At 38.4% G+C, this 22,465-nt stretch overlaps 2 protein-coding genes across 2 annotated transcripts in view; one reads left to right on the top strand and one right to left on the bottom strand.

Moving 5' to 3' along the window:
• On the bottom strand, positions 1-6,030 carry marveld3 (MARVEL domain containing 3). Its single transcript, XM_059353102.1, has 3 exons — positions 5,783-6,030; positions 5,285-5,382; positions 1-800 (listed from the first exon to the last, which is right to left on the bottom strand). Exons 1-3 carry the CDS (start codon positions 6,028-6,030, stop codon positions 190-192), a joined length of 957 nt encoding a protein of 318 aa, XP_059209085.1. The 3' UTR covers positions 1-189.
• A 6,684-nt stretch (positions 6,031-12,714) lies between these two features.
• usp10 (ubiquitin specific peptidase 10) overlaps positions 12,715-22,465 on the top strand; it is a 48,050-nt gene continuing 38,299 nt past the window's right edge. The window contains 1 exon segment of the mRNA XM_059347309.1: positions 12,715-12,963. Within this exon segment, the coding sequence (XP_059203292.1) occupies positions 12,940-12,963 (24 nt within the window). The 5' untranslated portion in view covers positions 12,715-12,939.

The following is a 22,465-nucleotide window of genomic DNA, read 5'->3' as shown; positions in this document are numbered from 1 at the left end:
AAGAAATCACAGTAAGTGGTTATTTTTGATTTGCTTCAAACCTTTTGTATTCCTATTTATACTGTTAAACATGCATTTGAGCATGAAATATGTTAAGTTACTGCACTGTAAATATATTTAAAATTGCAGTTTCATCATATCTGGTGAAGTGATTGTGGCCCCCTGCAGCATTTAAGTTGCCCATCCCTGTTATAAATTGTTGTCGTCGTTTGTCCGTTGCTGCTTCAGCTCCCTCACAGCCCTGAAGGCTCTGACGGCTAAAACGGCCCCGAAGATGAAGACGAAGACCCCGATGACGGCGAAGAGCCCCGTGGCGATGTCGGCCCCGTGGATCTGACACTCGAAGCCTTTGTGTCCTTTGCTCTTGTACATGGCTTCCCTCTCGGTGCAGATCGGGTTGTCGTAGGTTTCCTGCAGCTTGATGAAGAAGAAGGCCAGCGCCGGGACGTAGCCCAGCCCGATCAGGGCGTTCAGCAGGGCCTCGCCCAGCAGCACGGGGGGCCAGCGGTACGGGACCCTGAAGACCCCCAGGGCCAGCATGGTGCAGGCGTAGACCATCAGGAGTCCTCCACAGGCCATGGTGAAGACGTAGGGGGGGCGCTTCAGCTGGTGGAACTGGCGGTCCAGCTCCTTCACGCGGTCCGCGTCGGCCCCCATGAAGGCCTGGGCCCCTCCGAAGTGGTAGTAGTAGACGCCCCCCAGGCTGGCCAGGTCCCGGTAGCCCCCGTTGTTGCTGTACGGCACGCCGGCACAGATGACGATGAGCATGTTCACAAAGAGCTCCATGATCTGACACAGACCTGGAACACACAATAAACTGTCAGAAACAAGCTAAGGACATTTAATCAACTACTGGAGAAGTTTTTATGTTTCATTTTGTGGAATATTTTTGAAATCCCACATCTTTCCTTTATACTGTGTTTATACATTTTCTATAAATGTGTAGCTATAATAAACGACTCAATTGGTGTAGTTTATTTCTGCATTTTTCACAAATTTTGTGCAATAAACATTGATTTCTGTGGGTATTTTATAAATGTAAACTTAATTTTTTTTTTAACTCTTTAATGCACAACATGGTCTAAAGTGACCCAAACAGAGTTTTTATTTTATTAATTTTTTAATAAAATCCTTTTTTGTGTCACTACTCTTCTAATGCACAACATGGGTCAAAAAGGAGTAAGTAGATTGCTAAGCTAACTACTTTGCTAACTTCTTGGCTAAGTATTTAGCTAAGTAGCTTGCTAAGCTAAATACTTAGCTAACTTCTTCGCTAAGTATTTAGCTAAGTAGCTTGCTAAGCTAAATACTTAGCTAACTTCTTCGCTAAGTATTTAGCTTAGCAAGCTACTTAGCTATGTAATAATACAAAAACTTTTTTTCTTCGTAAAGTCCATCCATCCATCCATCCATCCATCCATCCATCCATCCATTTTCTTCCGCTTATCCGGGGCCGGGTCGCGGGGGCAGCAGGCTAAGCAGGGCATTCCAGACGTCCCTCTCCCCAGCCACAACGTCCAGCTCCTCCTGGGGGACCCCGAGGCGTTCCCAGGCCAGGAGAGAGATATAATCCCTCCACCGTGTTCTGGGTCTTCCCCGGGGCCTCCTACCAGTTGGACGTGCCCGGATCACCTCTAACGGGAGGCGCCCGGGAGGATCCTTACCAGATGCCCAAACCACCTCAGCTGACTCCTTTCGACGCGAAGGAGCAGCGACTCTACTCCGAGCTCCCTCCGGATGTCTGAGCTCCTCTCCCTATCTCTAAGGCTGAGCCCAGACTCCCTACGGAGGAAGCTCATTTCAGCCGCTTGTACCCGCGATCTCATTCTTTCGGTCACTACCCAAAGCTCATGACCATAGGTGAGGGTTGGAACGTAGATGGACCGGTAAATCGAGAGCTTTGCCTTCCGGCTCAGCTCCTTCTTCACCACGACGGTCCGGTACAACGCCCGCATCACTGCTGACGCTGCACCAAACCGCCTGTCCATCTCACGCTCCGTTCTACCCTCACTCGTGAACAAGACCCCGAGATACTTGAACTCCTTCGCTTGAGGCAGTACCTCTCTCCACCCAGAGGGGGCAGTCCACCTTTTTTTTCGGCAGAGAACCATGGCCTCAGACTTGGAGGTGCTAACTCTCATCCCAACCGATTCGCACTCGGCTGCAAACCGCCCCAGTGAGTGCTGGAGGTCCCGGCTTGATGAAGCCAAAAGAACCACATCATCTGCAAAAAGCAGAGATGCAATTCTTAGGTCACCAAACCGAATCCCTTCCTCCCCCCGGCTGCGCCTTGAGATCCTGTCCATGAAAACCACAAACAGAATCGGAGACAAGGGGCAACCCTGGCGGAGGCCAACACCCACCGGGAACGTGTTTGACGTTGTGCCGAGTATGCGGACACAGCTCTCACTTTGGTTATATAGGGACCGGATAGCTCGTAGCAACGAGCCTGGTGCCCCATATTCCCGCAGTACCCCCCACAAGACTCCCCGAGGGACACGGTCGTAGGCCTTCTCCAAGTCCACAAAACACATGTAGACTGGATGGGCAAACTCCCATGCCCCCTCCAGAAGTCTCGCAAGGGTAAAGAGCTGGTCCGTTGTTCCACGGCCAGGACAAAAGCCGCATTGTTCCTCCTGAATCCGAGGTTCGACAATCGGCCGGAGCCTCCTTTCCAGCACCCTGGAGTAGACTTTTCCGGGGAGGCTGAGGAGTGTGATTCCACGGTAATTGGAACACACCCTCCGGTCCCCCTTTTTGAAAATGGGAACCACCACCCGAGTCTGCCACTCCACTGGCACTGTCCCAGACCTCCACGCGACACTGAAGAGGCGTGTCAACCATGACAGCCCAACAGTGTCCAGAGCCTTCAGCATCTCAGGGCGAATCTCATCCAACCCTGGCGCCTTGCTGCCGGGTAGCTTTTTGACTACCTCGGCGACCTCTGCCAGGGTTACTGGTGAGTCTTCCCCTGAGTCTTCAGACTCTGCCTCCTCTACAGAGGACGTGTTGGCTGGATTAAGGAGTTCCTCAAAGTGTTCTTTCCACCGTCCGACGACATCCACAGGTCGGGTCAGCAGGTCTCCGCCCTCGCTGAACACAGCTTGGGCCAAGCCCTGCTTTCCCTTCCTGAGACGCCCGACGGTTTTCCAGAACCTCTTTGAGGCCGACCGAAAGTCCTCCTCCATGGCCTCCCCGAATTCCTCCCATACCCGAGTTTTTGCTTCCGCGACTGCCGGAGCTGCAGCCCTTCTGGCCGAACGGTACCTGTCTGCTGATTCCAGAGACCCCTCGGCCAGCCAAGACCGAAAGGCCTCCTTCTTCAGCTTGACGGCCTCCCTCACCGCTGGTGTCCACCACCGGGTTCTTGGGTTGCCGCCACGATAGGCACCGACGGCCTTCAGGACACAGCTCCTACCAGCCGCATCAACAATTGAGGCTTTGAACATGGCCCATTCGGACTCCATGTTCCCAACCTCACCCGGGATGTTGGAGAAATTCTTCCAGAGGTGTGAGTTGAAGACCCTGCGGATAGGGTCCTCCGCTAGACGTTCCCAGTTCACCCTCACTACACGTTTGGGTTTGCCAGGTCTGTCCAGCATCCTCCCCCGCCACCTGATCCAACTCACCACCAGGTGGTGATCAGTTGACAGCTCTGCTCCTCTCTTCACCCGAGTGTCCAGAACATGCGGCTGCAGATCTGACGATACGATAATGAAATCGATCATCGATCTTTGGCCGAGATTGCTCTGGTACCAGGTACACTTATGAGCAACTCTATGTTCGAACATGGTGTTTGTTATGGACAATCCATGACTAGCACAGAAGTCCAATAACAAAACACCGCTCGGGTTCAGATCGGGCAGGCCGTTCCTCCCAATCACCCCCCTCCAGGTACCGTCATCGTTGCCCACGTGAGCGTTGAAGTCTCCCAGAAGAACTACAGAGTCTCCAGGCGGTACCCCTTCCAGGACACCACCCAGAGACTTCAAGAAGGCCGGGTACTCCGAACTGCTGTTCGGTGCGTAGGCACAAACAACAGTCAGAGACCTTCTCCTCGCGACTTGCAGCCGCAAGGAGACGACCCTCTCGTTCCTCGGGGAGAACTCCAACACAGCGGCGCTCAGCCGGGGGCTTGTGAGTATCCCCACACCCGCCCGGCGCCTCTCACCCTGGGCAACTCCGGAAAAGGAGAGAGTCCAGCCTCTCTCCAGGAGTTTGGTTCCAGAGCCCACGCTATGTGTGGAGGTGAGCCCAACTATTTCTAGCTGGTACCGCTCCACCTCCCGCACAAGCTCGGGCTCCTTCCCCGCCAGCGAGGTGACGTTCCAAGTCCCCAGAGCTAGCCGCTGGAGCCGGGGGTCAGCACGCCCAGGTACCCGCCTTCGCCTGCTGCCCGACTCCCACTGCACCCGACCCCTATGCCCTACTCTGCGGGGGGTGGGCCCACAGGTCTCTTCGTAAAGTATGAGAGTCAAAATGGAAATAATGATGTTGTTAACAAAAACAAGATATTTAAAGAATACCTGGAATATTAAATCATAAAATAATTTGATATCAAAAGTAGAGCACAGAAACACACAGCAGCATTAAATAACATGGGGAATGAATGAGACCCTTGTTGTGCATCAAATGGTTAAATTGCATTTACAGTAACAGATCACATGTGATGATAAAGGCTACTGGACTTTTTGGTTTAAGCACCTTGAAAGTGCTTTAAAATTAGCTTTTTACCCACTATTTATACTTTGAAGAAGTTTACATTTGATTTCATGGAATACTTTTTTAATCCTACATCTTTTCTTTATGTTTACTAATGTACTATGTCTGTTACATTTTCTATAAATGTGTAGCTGTAATAAGCCACTAAAAATGGTGTATTTTTATTTCTAAAATTTTGAGTTAAAAGGCAGATGGAGAAACTGTTTAACTGCCAGAAATCGGCTGAGATAATATTTCTTAATTCTTTCAGGCTCTTCAGAATAAAACAGACTGATATGTTACCTGGTTCCAGTCTCTGGGGGTTTAAAGACCCAGATCTCTTTTCAGGTAAAACAAGTTTTGCAAAACTAAAAAGCACAATATATTTGCTGGTCATAGTCAATGTCCACTCTTAATTTGCACTTGTAAAGCATGTCTAATTAAAAAAATATTAGAAAATATAAACAAAATAAATCATATTAAATTTTAAAATTGTCTAACACACTTAGGAGCTATCCTAATAAATTCTAGAAATCATAAACGCTGAATAACTTTCATTGTAAACAAAAATAAATAGACTCACCTCTGCTGGTTAAGACGTATCTCAGGTTGTACAGAGCTTGTTTGTGTTGAGGCTCATAATTATATTCTTCTTCAGGCTGATAAACAGGATCTCTGGACCTACGAGGAGAATACAACAAGTTATTAATTCTAATCTCTACAAAACATGTCATTTTACATTACCTATAAAGCAAGAAGCGTCTGTGTGTGTGTGTGTGTGTGTGTTTGTCAGACTGACCTCAGATTTCGTATGTGTCTTGCTCTTGCTCATCTTCTTTTAACTTATATTAACCCATGCAGGCAATGTCTTTTAACCCTTTTTGTTTTGTTTTTTGTTTCTGTTTCTTTCACCTTTGTCAATTCTGTATTTTATTGCACTTTATGCACTGTTATGTGAAGCATTTTGGTGCAGCTCAGCCGTCTGTAAATACGCTATAGAAATAAATTTGACTTTGACTTTCCCATCACTAGAGACGTGCGTGTTCAGGACGTGACATGATTAGAGCTGAGGGTCTCTTACAGTCTGGAGGGTCCTCCATGGTCCTGGTCTCTGGGAGCAGGAGGCTCCTCCCTCTGTCTGCTCCTCCTGTCACCAGCAGAGCCTCCACCCTCTCTCGGCTTCGGGTTCCGGTCCCCGTAGTCCCTGTGGTCCCCATGGTCCCTGTCCCTGTAGTCCCTGTCTCTGTCCCTGTAGTCCTTGTCCCTGTAATCCCTGTGGTCCCTGCTCTCGTACTCTTCACTCCTGTGGTGTCTTCCTCTCTCTGGCATCTTCTCTCTCTACCTGCAGAAGCAGATTATGGAGATGAATCCTATTAGCAGACCCTCATAAACAAAGCTGCTCGTTGGCTGGAGTCTCTAAAGCAGCGTGAAGGATTATCTGATGGAGATTAATGGACGGAGAAAGAGGTGAAGGACCAGAGACACAGAGAGAGAGAGAGAGAGAGAGAGAGAGAGAGAGGTTTCTACGTTAGTGAAGTGGCTGGTAGGGTTGTCAAAAGTATCGATACTCAAAAATGTATCGATACTAAAACGTTGTATCCGGATACGATACTCATTTTCAAAAGTATCGATAATAAGTTTACATAAATGTAATAATACAAAAACTTTTTTTCTTCATAAAGTATGAGAGGAACTATTTATACCTTGAAGAAGTTTACATTTGATTTTGTGGAATACTTTTTTTAATCTTTCCTTTATATTTACTCACGTACTGTGTCTGTTACATTTTCTATACATGTGTAGCTATAATAAGCCACAGAAATTGGCTGAGATAATATTTCTTAATTCTTTCTAGAATAGTCAGTTAAACAGCAACACGCAGCAAATAAAACCAGGCTCCTTCAGAATAAAACAGCCTGATATGTGACCTGGTTCCAGTCTCTGGAGGTTTTAAAGACCCAGATCTCTTTTCAGGTAAAACAAGTTTTGCAAAAATAAAAAATTGGTGAGTGAAAAGTGTTATTTTCCCAGAGTGAAGCAGAGAAGAGTCAACCTGCAACCAAACAGCAACACACACTACCTCAGACCTGAAGCTTGTTATCATAGTTGCAGTTTCTTTCTGCACAACTGTTTTTCATTTTTAAATATATAATTATATTAATAATTTTGTGTCTTTTTTAAAATAATTTTGTGTCTTATTTTAATAATTCTGTGTCTTTTTTTGGTCATTTTTTCTGTCTTTTTTAAATAATTTTGTGTCTTTTTTTGTAATTTTGTGTCTTTTTTAAAAATAATTTTGTGTCTTTTTTTTTTAATAATTTTGTGTCTTTTTTTGGTAATTCTGTGTCTTTTTATCTGAAGCTTGTTATCATAGTTGCAGTTTCTTTTTGCACACCTGTTTTTCATTTTTAAATATATAATTATATTAATAATTTTGTGTCTTTTTAAAAATAATTTTCTGTCCTTTTTAATAATTTTGTGTCTTTTTTTAGTAATTTTGTGTCTTTTTTGGCAATTTTGTGTCTTTTTTGGTAATTTTGTGACTTTTTATAAATAATTTTGTGTCTTTTTAAAATAATTTTGTGTCTTTTTTTGGTAATTCTGTGTCTTTTTATCTTAAGCTTGTTATCATAGTTGCAGTTTCTTTTTGCACAACTGCTTTTCATTATAAATATATAAATATTATATTAATAATTTTGTGTCTTTTTTTCATAATTTTATGTCTTTTTTAAAATAATTTTGTGTCTTTTTTTTAATAATTTTGTGTCTTTTTTTGGTAATTTTGTGTCTTTTTATCTTAAGCTTGTTATCATAGTTGCAGTTTCTTTTTGCACAACTTGTTTCTTATTATAAATATTTAACCTGTGGTTCTGTTCATTTTCACATGTTGCATTTTTCTTGTTGTTAAAAATATTTCTGTTAAATTTTTGGGGTCTTTGTTTTTATCCTTGTGGTATCGAAAATGGTATCGAGTATCGAATATTTTCCTGAGTATCGATATCGAGTTGAACATTTAAGTATCATGACAACCCTAGTGTCCAGTAAACACCTGAAGGTTCGTTGGATCACTGAATTATTTTAAGTCACTCCTCAAAACACATTTTTACAGACTTGTATTATTATTGTTGGTCTTATTAACTTGCCTTTATTCTGCATGGCCTTAATATACAACCAGTAAGACATTAACTATGAGTTTTAGTGAATAAGGAAGTTGTTGTATGAGTTATGATCTTAATATGCTTTACTTTACATAGTGGTGAATGAAACCATGGAAACGGAGGATTGGTAGATTGTAATGTCAACTTTGCAACAATGTTATTCTACCAGTGATCCACTTTGTAGAGTAATTATTGACATTATAATCTACCAATCATCATCCAATCATCCAAAAGGAGCCACCAGTCAGTCAAAGGTCTGGAGAAGGTGGATATTTACCATTTCCATGGTTTCCTTCAATTCCATCTATCTATCTATCTATCTATCTATCTATCTATCTATAGTCAAGTCAAGTCAAAGTTTATTTATAGAGCACATTTAAAACAACCTCAGTTGACCAAAGTGCTGTACAGTTATTAAAATAGAATAAATCATACACAAATAGGTATACATAAAAACAATGAAAACAATAAAATACTAAAAACAGTAAAACAATAAAATAAAATAGAATAAAATAGTAATAAAAGCTCAATCCAAAACAGAGTTAGAGATAAAAAAAAGACAAATAAAAGGGTAAAAAAGTAAAAAAGAAAGCCAAGGATTCTTGCCTAGCTGGGACTGAACGCCAAGGAGAATAAATAGGTTTTTAATAATGTTTTAAAGTGCTCAACAGACTGCAAATTATTCTAAACGGGTGATATACAGGTGCATCTCAATAAATTAGAATATGATAGAAAAGTTTATTTATGTCAGTAATTCAATCCATTACACACAGAATGAAACATTTCATGTCTTCATTTATTTAATTTCTTCTAATTATAATGAGTATGGCTTACATTTAACTAAGATCTAAAATTCACTGTCTCCAAAAAATTGAATATTACAAAAGACCAATTTAAAAAAAATATGTTTAATATGGAAATGTTCGCCTTTGAAATAGACTTTTCCATCATATTCTAATTTATTGAGATGCACCTGTACATGTGTATATTTAACTGTCAATATTTTTGTACTTTGCTTGACTCAAGTGAAACTATAAACGCGTTTGTATACTGATACAACAGAATATCCAGACATCAGTATGTTATAACCAGTGGTGGGAAGTAACTAAGTACATTTACTCAAGTACTGTACTTACGTACAATCTTGAGGTACTTGTACTTTACTTGAGTATTTCCATTTTATGCAACTTTATACTTCTACTCCACTACATTTAGAGGCAAATATTGTACTTTTTACTCCACTACATTTAGCTGAGAGCTTTAGTTACTTTTCAGATTCAACATGAAAAAATACCATATATTTAATATGATTACACATTTATAAAACATAACAGTGTATTAAGTAGTTAACATTAGTCCTATCTGGACAACAGAAAAATGCTACTTATATAAATGCATCAATACAAATAATCTTATAATATATTTAGAACATATAAAACAATCTGAGTGGGTCCATTCTGCATAACGAGTACTTTTACTTTTGATACTTTAAGTACATTTTGATGCTGATACTTTTGTACTTTTACTTCAGTAAGTTTTGAATGCAGGACTTTTACTTGTAGTGGAGTAAATTCACAGTGTTTTATAAGTACTTTTACTTAAGTAAGAGATCCTAATACTTCTTCCACCACTGGTTATAACTGCCTTTATTTAAGTCAAACAGGAGTAATTCATCCACTGTCTTTAAGGAAAACAATGTCAGTAAACTAGATTAAATCTCTCTGGATTTCATCATGTGAAACCAGCGCACATTGCTGTCAACAGGCCCATAAATCAGATCAAAACCTGCTTCACCTGTTGCGACGTTTTTTCGTGACTCCGTTCATGTTTTACATAAAGCAGTTATTAAATATTCCAGGTTCATGTCTGCATAATCAATCCACACAGCGTTATTCTCTCCTACCTTTGGACTCCGTCAACAGAGTGAGCTTGTTTCTTCAATGGCGAGACGAGAGAGTGAAAAAAAAGCTACTTCCAGCTTCCTGTTTCACGTTTTTTCACCTGTTGCGGAGCCACGCCCACCAGCTCAGTCACCTGTCATCTAGAGCAAAAATAGTGACATTTCTACTGTAAATCTAACGTTTTAAGGCTTAATCTCCAAATGTATAGTAGTTTACAGTGTGTTGGACAAGTACAATTTTTTTTTTAAAACTTAAATTTTATTTCAACTTTTGCAGCTTATACAGACATCACAAATTAAATATTATATATATATATATATATATATATATATATATATATATTTAATTAAAAAAAATAATAAAATAAAAAAATATATATATATATAATTAAATATTTAATTTCTGCTTTCTGCTTAATACAGCATTAAAGTATATGCATCAGGTCAAATATGCATAAATTATATGGTTAAACAAAACACAAACAAACAATAAGTAATTAAATAATACACTGTGTAAATGAAAATAAATAAAATTAAATGAAGTGAAATAAAGTCAAATATAATAAAGATAACATGGTATTATTGCATGACAAGTACAATTTTGAGCTACTTTTACTTTACTTGGGTATTTCCACATTTGTAACTTTATACTTCCACTCCACTTCATTTTGAGGCAAATATTGTATTTTTTTTTACTCTACTACATTTAGCTGACAGCTTTAGTTACTTTTTGGCTCAAGATTTAACATAAAAACATGATCAATTTAAAGTGATGACGCATGTTCATAAATTAACCCACATAAAGTATATTAAATAGTTAAAATGACAGCAGTAAAATGCTTCTTACATAAATGCACCAACAATAATAATCTAATAATATTAATGTTAATAATTTAACACTGAATTGTGACTTTAAGGTTTTATTGTATCTCGGTTTGCTTACATTTAATAAACAGTGGTGGAAAGTAACTAAGTACATTTACTCAAGTACTGTACTTAGGTACAATTTTGAGGTATTTGTACTTTACTCAAGTATTTCCTTTTTATGTAACTTTATACTTCTACTCCACTACATTTAGCTGACAGCTTTAGTTACTTTACAGGTCGAGATTTAACATAAAAAAAACATGAAACAAATTTGACATATGTTGAAATAAAACATCATAACAGTATGTTAAGAAGATAAAATGAATCATAACTTGAGAAAATGAAAATGTTGCTTAAATAAATGAATATATTTGGGATGTATTTAAAAATCTGAGTGGGTTCATTCTGCATAACAAATACTTTTACTTTTGATACTTTAAGTACATTAATTACATTAATGCAACAATAATAATCTAATAATATATTTAGAAAATATAAAACAATCTGTGTGGGAACATTCTGCATAATGAGTACTTTTACTTTTGATACTTTAAGTACATTTTGATGCTGATACTTTTGTACTTTTACTTAAATAAGTATTGAATGCAGGACTTTAACTTGTAATGGAGTCATTTTACAGTCCTTTGAAGTAAAAATAGTGACATTTCTACAGCTAATCTAACGTTTTAAGGCTTTTTCTCTAAATGTAAAGTAGTTTACAGTGTGTTGGATGTATACATGATGTATATGTAGTATTGTACTGTATTATAATGTAAGTATTTTATTATATATTGTTCATGACAGACTGAACCAGACAACTGCATTTAATTCTCTGGTCATTTTGATTCAAATATAACAGGACGCGAACAGGTTTTTTCCCGGGTGTTCAATAAAAACCGGAAAGTTTATAAAAAATGTTGTTCTCAGTCGTGTTCAACTTCCAAAAACAAAATTTTGCGACTCATGGCCCAACCCGGACGTGAACACACGCGGTCACGCTTCATCGTGAAGCTCGCGGTAATACAACAAGACTTACCGGCAGCGCTTCCGCCGCAGCAGGGCTACCTTTCAAAATAAAGGTCACTTAAAAGTTTGACTACTCCAGGTCGAGTGGCTGAAAATTCTTTTTGTCTGATTTGAGGTGTAATGAAGTATTTAGACCACAGCAAGAGTGATTTTCAAGATAGAAAGGTCAAAATTGAATGGGCTTGGGAAGTTTTCTATATACAAGTAGATAGATAGATAGATAGATAGATAGATAGATAGATAGATAGATAGATGGATGGATAGATAGATAGACAGATAGATAGATAGATAGATAGATAGATAGATAGGAACTTTGTTAATTCCTTCGGGAAATTGCAATTCCAGCAGCAGCAGCAGCAGAACAACACCAATACAATAAAATAGAATAGAATAAAGTTAAAAACTAGTCTGTAGTGAAAAGAGAGTTCAAGAGACAGTAAAAAAATACAATATAAAATATAAATACAATACAGTCTACAGTCTGTCATATAATAAAATACGTATAATACAGTACAATACATTATAATACAGCACAATACTACATAAACACACATATATATATATATATATATATATAATATAAGCAACTATACACACACACACACACGCACACACACACACACACACACACACACACACACACACACACACATATATGCATAATTACAAAATATATACAAATATATACATATATACATACACACACACACACATATACATATATACATATATACAACTACACACACACACACACACACACACACACACACACACACACACACACACATATGTATATGCATTATAAAAAATACATAAAAAGATATACATTTATATATCGATACAGTCTATGATATATAGACACAAATACAAGCAGGAAACGGTAAGCAACTGTAATATCAGCTTATAAAAACATAAAAATAGATTCTAGTTCTGCATATCCACTTCTACTGTGGTGACAGATGAGGACTTTTATTGTGAAGTCGAGGAGCCAACGGCCACCGGAAGCACTAGCTGCTGCTCCTCTGCTCCTCCTCTGCTCCTCCATCCAGCGCGCTGAGCTGCTAGCAGGAGGAGACACAGAAATGGCGGAGACGGCGCGGCGAGCAGCGTGAAGTCCTGATGAATCACACGGACCCCAAAAACTCACCACGACGGGAAAAACACGACCATGACGTCCAAGTAGGACTCCTTCTGTAACGGTCACCAAACACCCGCAGCACCTCCTTCCTCCTCCGGGAGACTTTCATCTAGTCAGCGGAGCAGAGAGACTCTGTGACCGGGAGCAGCATGGCTTCTTCCTACAGCAACCAGGTAGCTACAGAACCTGCAGAACCACGTGATTCACAGAGCTAGAACCCTCAGAACCCTCGTGGAGCTAATCTATCCAGGTGTTTGTCCACGTGCCTGTTGTTATTTAAACATCTGGCGGCTCGTGTCATTGAAAATATCCAGAGCTGAAAAGTGCTTGCTAATGCTAATGCTAATGCTAATGCTAATGCTAATGCTCGTCCCCCTTAAGCCTGATTGCAGCAGCAGCAGCATGGCAGCTAACAGGCCTGCTGCTCCTCCATTCAAAGCACTCAGCGGCTCCATATGCAGCAGGTTATAACCTATGACAGCCATGTGTAGCTACATAGCACTCAGATGAGTTTATTCTAGTGTTAGTGACACTTTAGAGTGAGATCCTGCTAGTGACATGTGTTATTTCCTTCCCAGACACTGAAAACTGCTGCGTGTCTGCATGCATGGCCCACCTGCACAGGCCTGCAACCAGCGCACATTTTACTAGCTGGGAACTGTTAGTTTTAGCTCAGGAGCTGTTAATAAGCGTTATAACGGGTTTGTGAGATTTTTTGCATGTGTTAAATTCCTGTTTCTAAGCAACTTGTGAGCCCGGGACCATGACAACAGCTCATTTAGCATCTTTAGCTCTGCACAGGTGGTGGTGGTGGTGTGGTTGCACTGGGCTCCGCTAGCTGCTTAGCTAAATTCAAATGCGACAGTGTGTGTGGGGCCTCCCTCCCCTCATAGTGGAGGTTTATTGGATGTGGAGACATTAAAAAGGCAGGATGGAGCTGTGACACTGCGGGGACAGTGTCTGGTGCACGGTGGAGTTTGATAACTTGGAGTAATTTGGGAGGAAGTTAGTGAAAGTTGTCTCTCATGTGGACTCTGAAGGCCCATTTTGAAGTCTCAGCTCTGCATGCAGGCAGAGACATGCCAGCCAGGAACTTTCTAGTTGTTTATTTGAATTAAAGTTCAAACAATTCAATTTAATTCAGTTTGTTTTTAATGCCAGACTCATGTCCAAAAGCCACGCAAAGACAGGACAGAAACAAACAGGCAAAACAAGACAAACTAGAAGAAAAACAAATACAGGAATTAAAATAAACCTTTAAAAAACCTCCTGAAGACTCCAGAGAGCATCTTCTCTCTTTAAAGTTTAACAATTCAATTCAGTTTCAAGTCAAAACCTTTTTAAAATAGCTTAAAAGACCTGAACTTGAATGTCTCATCTGTTTAGTTCAGTTTTCTTCTGCATTTTGTGTTTGTGTGTCTAATTTCTGTTATGTTAAGCCACTTTAAGTACCTTTAAAAGCGTTATAAAAATTGAATGTATTTATTATTATTATTATTATTATTAGTTTGTTTGACAGACTCATGCCCAAAAGCCACACAAAGACAGGACAGACACAAACAAAACAAGACGAGACAAGAAGAAACAAACAAGAAGAAAAACAAATACAAGAGTTAAAATACATACAGACATTTCAGCCAGTGTCCTCTCTAGTCTGGATGTGAACCTGGAGCAGCTCACAGAGGGAGTTAAAAGGGGAGTACCACCATGATACTAATATAATAATAATAATAATTATTATTATTTTATTTATAGAGCACATGTTACAAAGTGCTTTACAAAGACAAGTTAAAAACAGACATGAAACAACAGATAATAATGTTAGAAAATGAAATAGTTCTTGCAATTAAACGACAGTAAAGTTCAGGTAAAATCAGGAAAGCTATTTGATAAAAGTATGTTTTAAGAAGAGATTTAAAAGAGATCTCTGACCCAGCCGACCTGATTTCCTCGGCCAGGTTGTTCCAGATACTGTTGGTGGACTCATTCATATGTTGCATAAACTTAAACAGCAAATTTCTTTAAAAAAGTGCTTTTTTAACAAAAATGAACACTATAAACATGAGACGTAAAGCTGAGGGTTGTTATGAGTCACTGGGTTCAACGTGACAGTTCAGGAACCAGAAAACAACTAAAGAGCAGAGGAAGGGAAACCACCGTGGAGACCCTCGTTCTCTCATTCTCTCCATGCTTTCTTTCTTTCTACTCTTCTTCTTCCTGGCCTCAAAATCGAGTGTTTCTATTGGTTCCTTGTTCGACAAAGTGAAAGCTCCGGGGGGAAACAAGCCTCAGCGTCTCTGAAAACACAGCTGTCAGCGCTTTCATGTCTTCAGACTGTCAACTAAATCATACATGTTCCCAGTTATATTGGATTATTTTACTAGACGGGGCATGTGTTGTTATTTGCTGCACAGATGAACAATAAATAGCACAATATATCATGAAAAAAAAGAGTTAATAAATAGCCTAAATCCAGTATTGACTGACAGGACTCGACAGTTGCTCAGTTTTCCTCAGGCAACTGGATTTGGACCTCTGTCAACTATTTTTGTTGGTCTGGTTGCCCCATTTGGTGTTTAAAAAAATCCTTTTAATGGCTCACCCTATATGCACTGCAACAAAAAGGTGTTTAGTCTAAAAACCAGATAAACAGTAAATCTGAGGGAAATGATCTTGCTGCATGGACAGATAATTTACCTTGACAAGATTTATTAAATTAAGATTATTGAATCTAAAAAATAAGTATGTTGTACGCTTAAAATAAGAAATTAACTCTTAAAACAAGATAAATTAAAGCTGCCAGCAGTGATGAACTGGCCCGAGCAGAGTGACCTGATGATTATTTGTTTCTTACCAAGACAAAAAACAATTTAGATTTAGAAGTGTTAGATAATTTATCTTGTTTTAAGAGTTAATTTCTTATTTTAAGTGTTCAACATGCTTATTTCTAGATTTAATAATCTTAATTTAATAAATCTTGTCAAGGTAAATTATCTGTCAATGCAGCAAGATCATTTCCCTCAGATTTACTGTTTTTATCTGGTTTTTAGACACCTTTTTTGCAGTGTATTAAGCAATCTACAAAAACATTGTTAATGAGCCAGAAAGAGCAAAAAATCCAAGATTACCAAGACCTCAAGACAACCAAATCCAAATGACAGAAAAGTTGATAAACAGGTGGTGCAGCAAATAATCCAAGACAGAACAAGACACAGCAGCAACAGAACACATTGTACTTTATAAGTTATGTTCAATTTCCATAAAAAATTGTGTTACAGTCACCCTGTTGAGTTTTATTGTGTAATACTAGAAAGTTCTAGTATTTTGTTTTTTGTGTCGCAAAAGCAAAGATTAGCCAATGGACAGAAATTGAATCTGTAAATATTTTAATAATCAATAAGCTTTTGTTTTTCTACCCGACTGAACATCTTTTTTGCAGTTTGTTAAGCGATCTACAAAATCATTGTTGTCACGTTGGTTGTCTCTGTGACAAATGAGCCAGAAAGAGCAAAAAAAAAAAAAAAAAAGCAAGATCACCAAGACCTCAAGACAACCGAATCCAAGTGAAAGAAAAGTTGATAAACAGGTGGTGCAGCAAATAATCCAAGACAGAACAAGACGCAGCAGCAGCAGAACAGGCATCCTTCTGAGTGTGAACTGAGCAAAACAGGTCATTCTGGAAATACTTATCAAGACTGCTGAGATAAAAACAGCTTTTGTCTGACAGCTGTACACTGCAATGGTTTTCTCATGGAAATTGTGCAAAATCTTGCAAATGTGCCACCTGAGAGTAGTATAGTGACATCTCTGTTCATTTTGTTTCGTTTATTCAAGTTCAACCAATGTGAGAGATTACACAGGGCTGCAACTAACAATTACTTTAATTGTCAATTATTTAAACAATTAATCGATTAGTTGTTTGGTCAATAAAATGTATAAAAAATATCAATGAGTGTTTCCCAAAAACCACTAGATGACGTCCTCAAATCTCTTGTTTTGTCCACAAACCAAAGAGATATTCAGTTTATTGTCATAAAGGAACAAAGAAACCAGAAATATTCACATTGAAGAAGCTGAAATCAGAGAATTTATTAACTTATTGTCTTTAAAAAAACTGCTCAAACCAATTATTGGATTATCAAAAAAGTTGATGATTAATTTAGTAAGCGATTATTGTTCGATTAATTAATTAATTGTTGCAGCTCTAGTGTTTATTTTCTTTTTAGTTAATGGATTGGTGCATAAAACCAGTGATATTAGTTGCAAAAATGTCCTTTTAGAATGGCAGTAATAAATATACACAATACTCAAAACACTTTCTGACATTCTAGGAGGCCTGTTCAGGATTTTAAGAAGCCAATAAAATTTAAAAGTTGCTTGTGAACGTCACATTTAAAGCCAAGCGTGAAAAGTGATTTGTTCACTTTGATTGTTCAGTTTTGACAGTTAATTATGCAACAGTCTGTCAGTAATTTGTTGTGAAACCTGATGAAATGGTCTCATCAACATTCAGGTTTATTGATTTTGTTGAGGCAGGGATGGGCAACCGGAGGCCCGGGGGCCACATACGGCCCGCACCCTCACTTGAAGTGGCCCTCAGTACAACTACATGCATTTGAGCTTGAAATCTTAAAAGTGCAGTGTAAAAATGCACAAAATTACTTCTTGTAATTAATGTTGGTCTGCTGTTCTTGCACTAAAAAAAATAAATCACAGTAAGTGGTTATTTTTATTTGCTTCAAACCTTTTGTATTCCTATTTATACTGTTCTACATGCATTTGAGCATGAAATATGTTAAGTTACTGCACTGTAAACATATTTAAAAGTGCAGTTTCATCATATCTGGTTAAGTGCACGGTAGGGGTGGGGGATATGGCCCTAAAAGAATATCACAATATTTCAGGCTACTTTTGCGATAACAATATTCTTCACGATATTACGAAATACTTAAAAAGATATATAAAATATGATTTTTTTTTAGTCTGTATAAATAAATAAATAAAAATCTAAAATGTAGTGTGAAATGCAAATATCAACAGTCGCCAAATACAAAAAAAAGTACTCTTGCATATGAGCAAATAATAAAAACAACCATTTAGGGGTTTTGGAGGCATATTTTAATGACATTTTGTAAAGGAGAATAAAGGTTCTTGCATGTTTTATTTATGGCATCTTATTTTGACAGTCTTCTTGTAAGTTCTGTGGTGGATTCTGTGTGCTCTTATTTTGAAAGCTGGTTACCGCCAGGTGAGGCTACCGCTAGGTGAGGCTACCGCTAGGTGAGGCTACCGCTAGGTGAGGTTACCGCTAGGTGAGGTTACCTGTGTATGCTGCAGGAGGGATGTTACACATGTCCTTATTCTGGCGATATAGCCTTTATTTTTAAACTTTTCTATAGTGATTTTTCTATTTAAATAAATGAATAAACGTTTAATGTAGCCCTTATTTAGTTGTTTTTGTCCCACTAATGAATTAAATGCTGACTCATCTACATTTATCACATTAGATTTATTACATCCCTTAAAATCAAGAGGGCTTCGCGGCCCCCCGTGGATCTTTGGCGCCCCAGTTTGGGAATCACTGGCCTAGTGCACGCTCCTATATGTGGCCCTGTGGTAGTGTCCATGAAAAATTGTGGCATTTAAGTTGCCCATCCCTGAGTTAAGGCAACTAGACATTGTTGCATGTGTTGCCTATGGATCTGCAACATGTTTTAGCTTTTGCTCCAGAAGTGTGTCGTCTTCCACAATCTATTAAAAACACAAAGGAACCATAGTTGCATTCAGGTGACATTTCTATATGCAGCTGAACATGGCAGCCATGGTTCATTCCTATGAACTGTTCAAATTAGTAAAGCAGAGTGTGCAGGAAGCTTCTTCTTCCCGTTGCACGTCGATGTCTGCAGCCATTGATCTGCTCTCCAGAGACTCATGCAGTCATGGAGGATTTTCAGAATAAACCACCTCGGCTGTGTTGTCATTGTTAAACAGAATAAGCCTCCCGAGGGAACGGTGGGACTCTTAAAGTGCTTTTGAGACTTTAAACTAGTATTGCGACATCCTCCTTATTTTTGTCATGTCTCTGTTTAGTTCAGCCCAGTGTTGCGACAAAGCATAAATCTCTGAGTGGGCCAGTAATCCTCCCAGCCCCCCGAGAAGAAAACTAACAACATGCACAAACAAATCTCACTCTCATCCAAGACACTTAAAGTTTTCAGCCTCGTCAGACACACAGAGAATAGAAATGCACTGGAAATGTCTCTACAAACTCAATTATACTTTACTCACGCTGCTTAAGTCCACACTGAGATACAACTGTTGCTCCGTTTGTTATTACATGAATCAAGGTTGTTTTTCCAAGGAGTTTTTAACCCTTAATAGGACACTCATTGAAATACTTGCAAATTCCAAATTTCAACCCTAGAGAATATCGGAGGATGTTACATACTGCCAGAATGTGTAAAAAAAACATACGGACCCGGGGGAGGGGGGAAATATTTTGAGAAAGAGATGTGCAGATTTATGAGATTTAAAGTGGTGAATCTGCGAGAGAAAAAAAGCTTCCCCTCCCCAATTTTTTTCTCGTAAATCTGACTTTTTTCGTGCAGATTTGCCACTTTAAATCTCTTAAAACTGCAACTTTTTTTCTTGTAGGTTTGCCACTTTACTCGAATAGATTTTTTAAAAACTTTCTCGAAATATTACCGAAATATTACCTCCCCCTACTGAAGTTACCAAATACGGTTCTTCGCCCGATAAAGGGTTAAAAAAACGATAACTAACTGAAACTGTATTTTGTGGTAACAAAACGAACTAAAATTATAGTGAAAATGTCCTTCGTTTTCGTCTTTGTCAACTTTTTTCATCCGTAAACCTTTTTGGTTGATATGAAATCTATTTCATCTATCTGGTTTTATGACTTAATAAACTTATCGAGGCTGAGATGGATCAGACAAAGGAAATAAAGGAAACATTTATTGGGACTTTTTTGAATTTGGCACCCAACAAATACCCCATTACAAAAAAACCTAATAAAAACAAATTAAAACTAGCAAACTCACTCTAAAAACTCATTAAAACTAACTGAATTTGAAAACAAAAAATCTCAACAGAAGTAAAACTAATGAAAAATCCAAAACTATTATAACCATGGTATGAATCCCAACATTTTGTTCATTTCCTAATCTTTCATCTGGAGTCACATAAAGGCCAAATTTCCCGATTTTCCAACACATTATTGGCAAGAAGACCTTCGTCCTCTTTCATAAAATTAGCAATTTTAAGATGATGAATGTAGCATGCTGCTAACTATTACATATCAAAATCTTGCAGTTGTTATTGATTGGTTACCAGTAATTTTCTCAATTAATTCTTCAGCATATGAAATTCCAGAAGAGTGACAGTTCAGACTCCAAACTCTAAATGTATTGTGTTGTCTGTGAGTAGAAAAACAAAAAGCTTATTGATTATTAAAATATTTAAAGAGTCACTTTCTGTTGATTGGCTAATAATTTTCATTTACATTTAGTCATTTAGCAGACGCTTTTATCCAAAGTGACTTACAGGGAAAAAACACAAAAAGCTCAGTATCGGCCAAGGCCTCACATATCTGACTATAAGAATCAAAACAGACACACAAAAACTTCTTGGTTTTAGTTCAATTCCAACTCTTCAGCTTTGCATGAAAATAAATCCCCTTTAGTAGTTGAATCTGCTCATTTCCTGTCTTCATCTAAACCGAGATGATGATACGCTGAGTGGACACAATCTTTGCATTTACGACACAAAAAACTAAATATTGGAAGAACTTTCCAGTATTTCACAATAAAACTCAACAGGGTGACTGTAACACAAGTTTTTATGGAAATTGAACACAACTTATAAAGTCCAATGTGTTCCTCGGCCCTTGTGTTAGTCTGTTTTAGCTTAAGGCTGCTGTACCTAATAAAGTGGCAGCTCAGTTTCTATAGAGGTTAATGGGGAAATTGTGAGTTTAATTACAACGGCAGAAAGGTTCAACAGTCAGCTGATCTCGTATGTTACGGTCCTGATTAAGCTCTTCAGGATATTTAATATAGGTTGGGGCTGAAATTGTTACATCAATATTATCCTTGTATATTTCAATCCGAGCACATATGGATGTCCAGATAACTATCGATTCAAATTTATTAAAAATAATTAGAGCTGCAACAATTATTCGATTAATCGAACAATAACCAATTATTAAATTAATCCCCAACTATTTTGATAATCCAATAATTGGTTTGAGCTGTTTTTTTTAAAGACAATAAGTCCAAATTCTCTGATTTCAGCTTCTTCAATGTGAATATTTCTGGTTTTTTTGTTCCTTTATGACAATAAACTGAATATCTCTTTGGTTTGTGGACAAAACAAGAGATTTGAGGACGTCATCTTGTGGTTTGGGAAACACTAAAAAATAATTATATGGCAGTTTATGGTTTCTTACTATAACATATTGGTAAATGAGTCACCACATTGTTGAATATCTGAGGTTTCTTTTATCTGATTCCACCTGTCGTCTAACAGGATGAATGACACGGATTCCTTTCTTCCGCTGTCACACTCCTCCTCCATATTTCATGCTTTATATTCATATGTCAGCGTATTACTACACTGACATATACTAAGCTAACATGCAGGCTCAGGCATGCTCCGGAGATTCATTGAAAACTTGTCTGACCTTATTTGTAGAGTCGCTGCAGCATTTTCATGCTCAGCCAAGTTGTCCATTAATAACTCTCTCTGCATACCAGTTTAAGAGAACAAACACAGTAGTGCTGCTGGCGGTTCCCTCTGTTATCATTAGAGTACTCACATTGTTGGAGCGACAGTCATTTTTGGGGTGTTGAGGCCGAGGTTTACTAGAGAAGAACTGGTTTCTAGGAGGTGTAGTCAGACCATGTAGATCTGTTTTAACTTGATGGTGTTTTTCTGAAACAGCTCCCAGGTGTGAATGTGTTATTGGGATCTAGATTTAATAAGTTGTTGCTTTATGTGTCAATCAGGTGTGTTATAGAATAGAATAGAGCCAAATTGCAAGATTAATTGCCATTTTTCCCATATGTGTTGGAGATAATGGATGGTCCCTAGAGTCAGTTTTAGGGGTTTCATTTGAAGGGCGGTGTATTGGGACTCAATACCTTTTTTAAGTAAGTAAATTTTATTTATAAAGCGCTTTTCACAGGAAAAGAAAACCACAAAGTGCTTGAAAATGCTTGGATTTAAATGTTTTTTCAAGGTTTAAAAAGTGCTTGGATTTTGGATAAAGTGCTTGTAAATGATTGAAATTCTTACTGTATTTCTCTTGCAGTCTGACTATATCCATCTATAGACTATAGATAATCACATGTTCAATGTAAAAAATAATGAGTAGCCTATCTGAAATGAAGACCGTTCCTCCTGACCCAAAAATAGATGTAAAAATGCCCAAAAAAGACACAAAATGACCAGAAAAACTTCAGGTCCAGAGATCTGTTTTAACTTGATGGTGTTTTTCTGAAACAGCTCCCAGGTGTGAATGTGTGATTGGGATCTAGATTTAATAAGTTGTTGCCATTTTTCCCCTTCGTGTTGGAGATAATGGATGGTCCCAAGAGTCAGTTTTAGGGGTTTCTGTGTATTGGGACTCAATACCTTTTTAAAGTACCGGCCGAA

Source organism: Centropristis striata, chromosome 2 (genome assembly GCF_030273125.1).
Source record: "Centropristis striata isolate RG_2023a ecotype Rhode Island chromosome 2, C.striata_1.0, whole genome shotgun sequence".
NCBI classification, from domain to species: Eukaryota; Metazoa; Chordata; class Actinopteri; order Perciformes; family Serranidae; genus Centropristis; species Centropristis striata.
This window is presented reverse-complemented; position numbering and strand designations above follow the sequence as displayed.

Coding starts and splice junctions, on each gene's coding strand:
- marveld3 (XM_059353102.1), bottom strand. CDS start 6,030: ATGCCAGAGAGAGGAAGACACCACAGGAGTGAAGAGTACGAGAGCAGG. Junction 5,383..5,782: donor CATGGAGGACCCTCCAGACT/GTAAGAGACCCT, acceptor TTCTCCTCGTAG/GTCCAGAGATCCTGTTTATC. Junction 801..5,284: donor ATACGTCTTAACCAGCAGAG/GTGAGTCTATTT, acceptor TGTGTGTTCCAG/GTCTGTGTCAGATCATGGAG.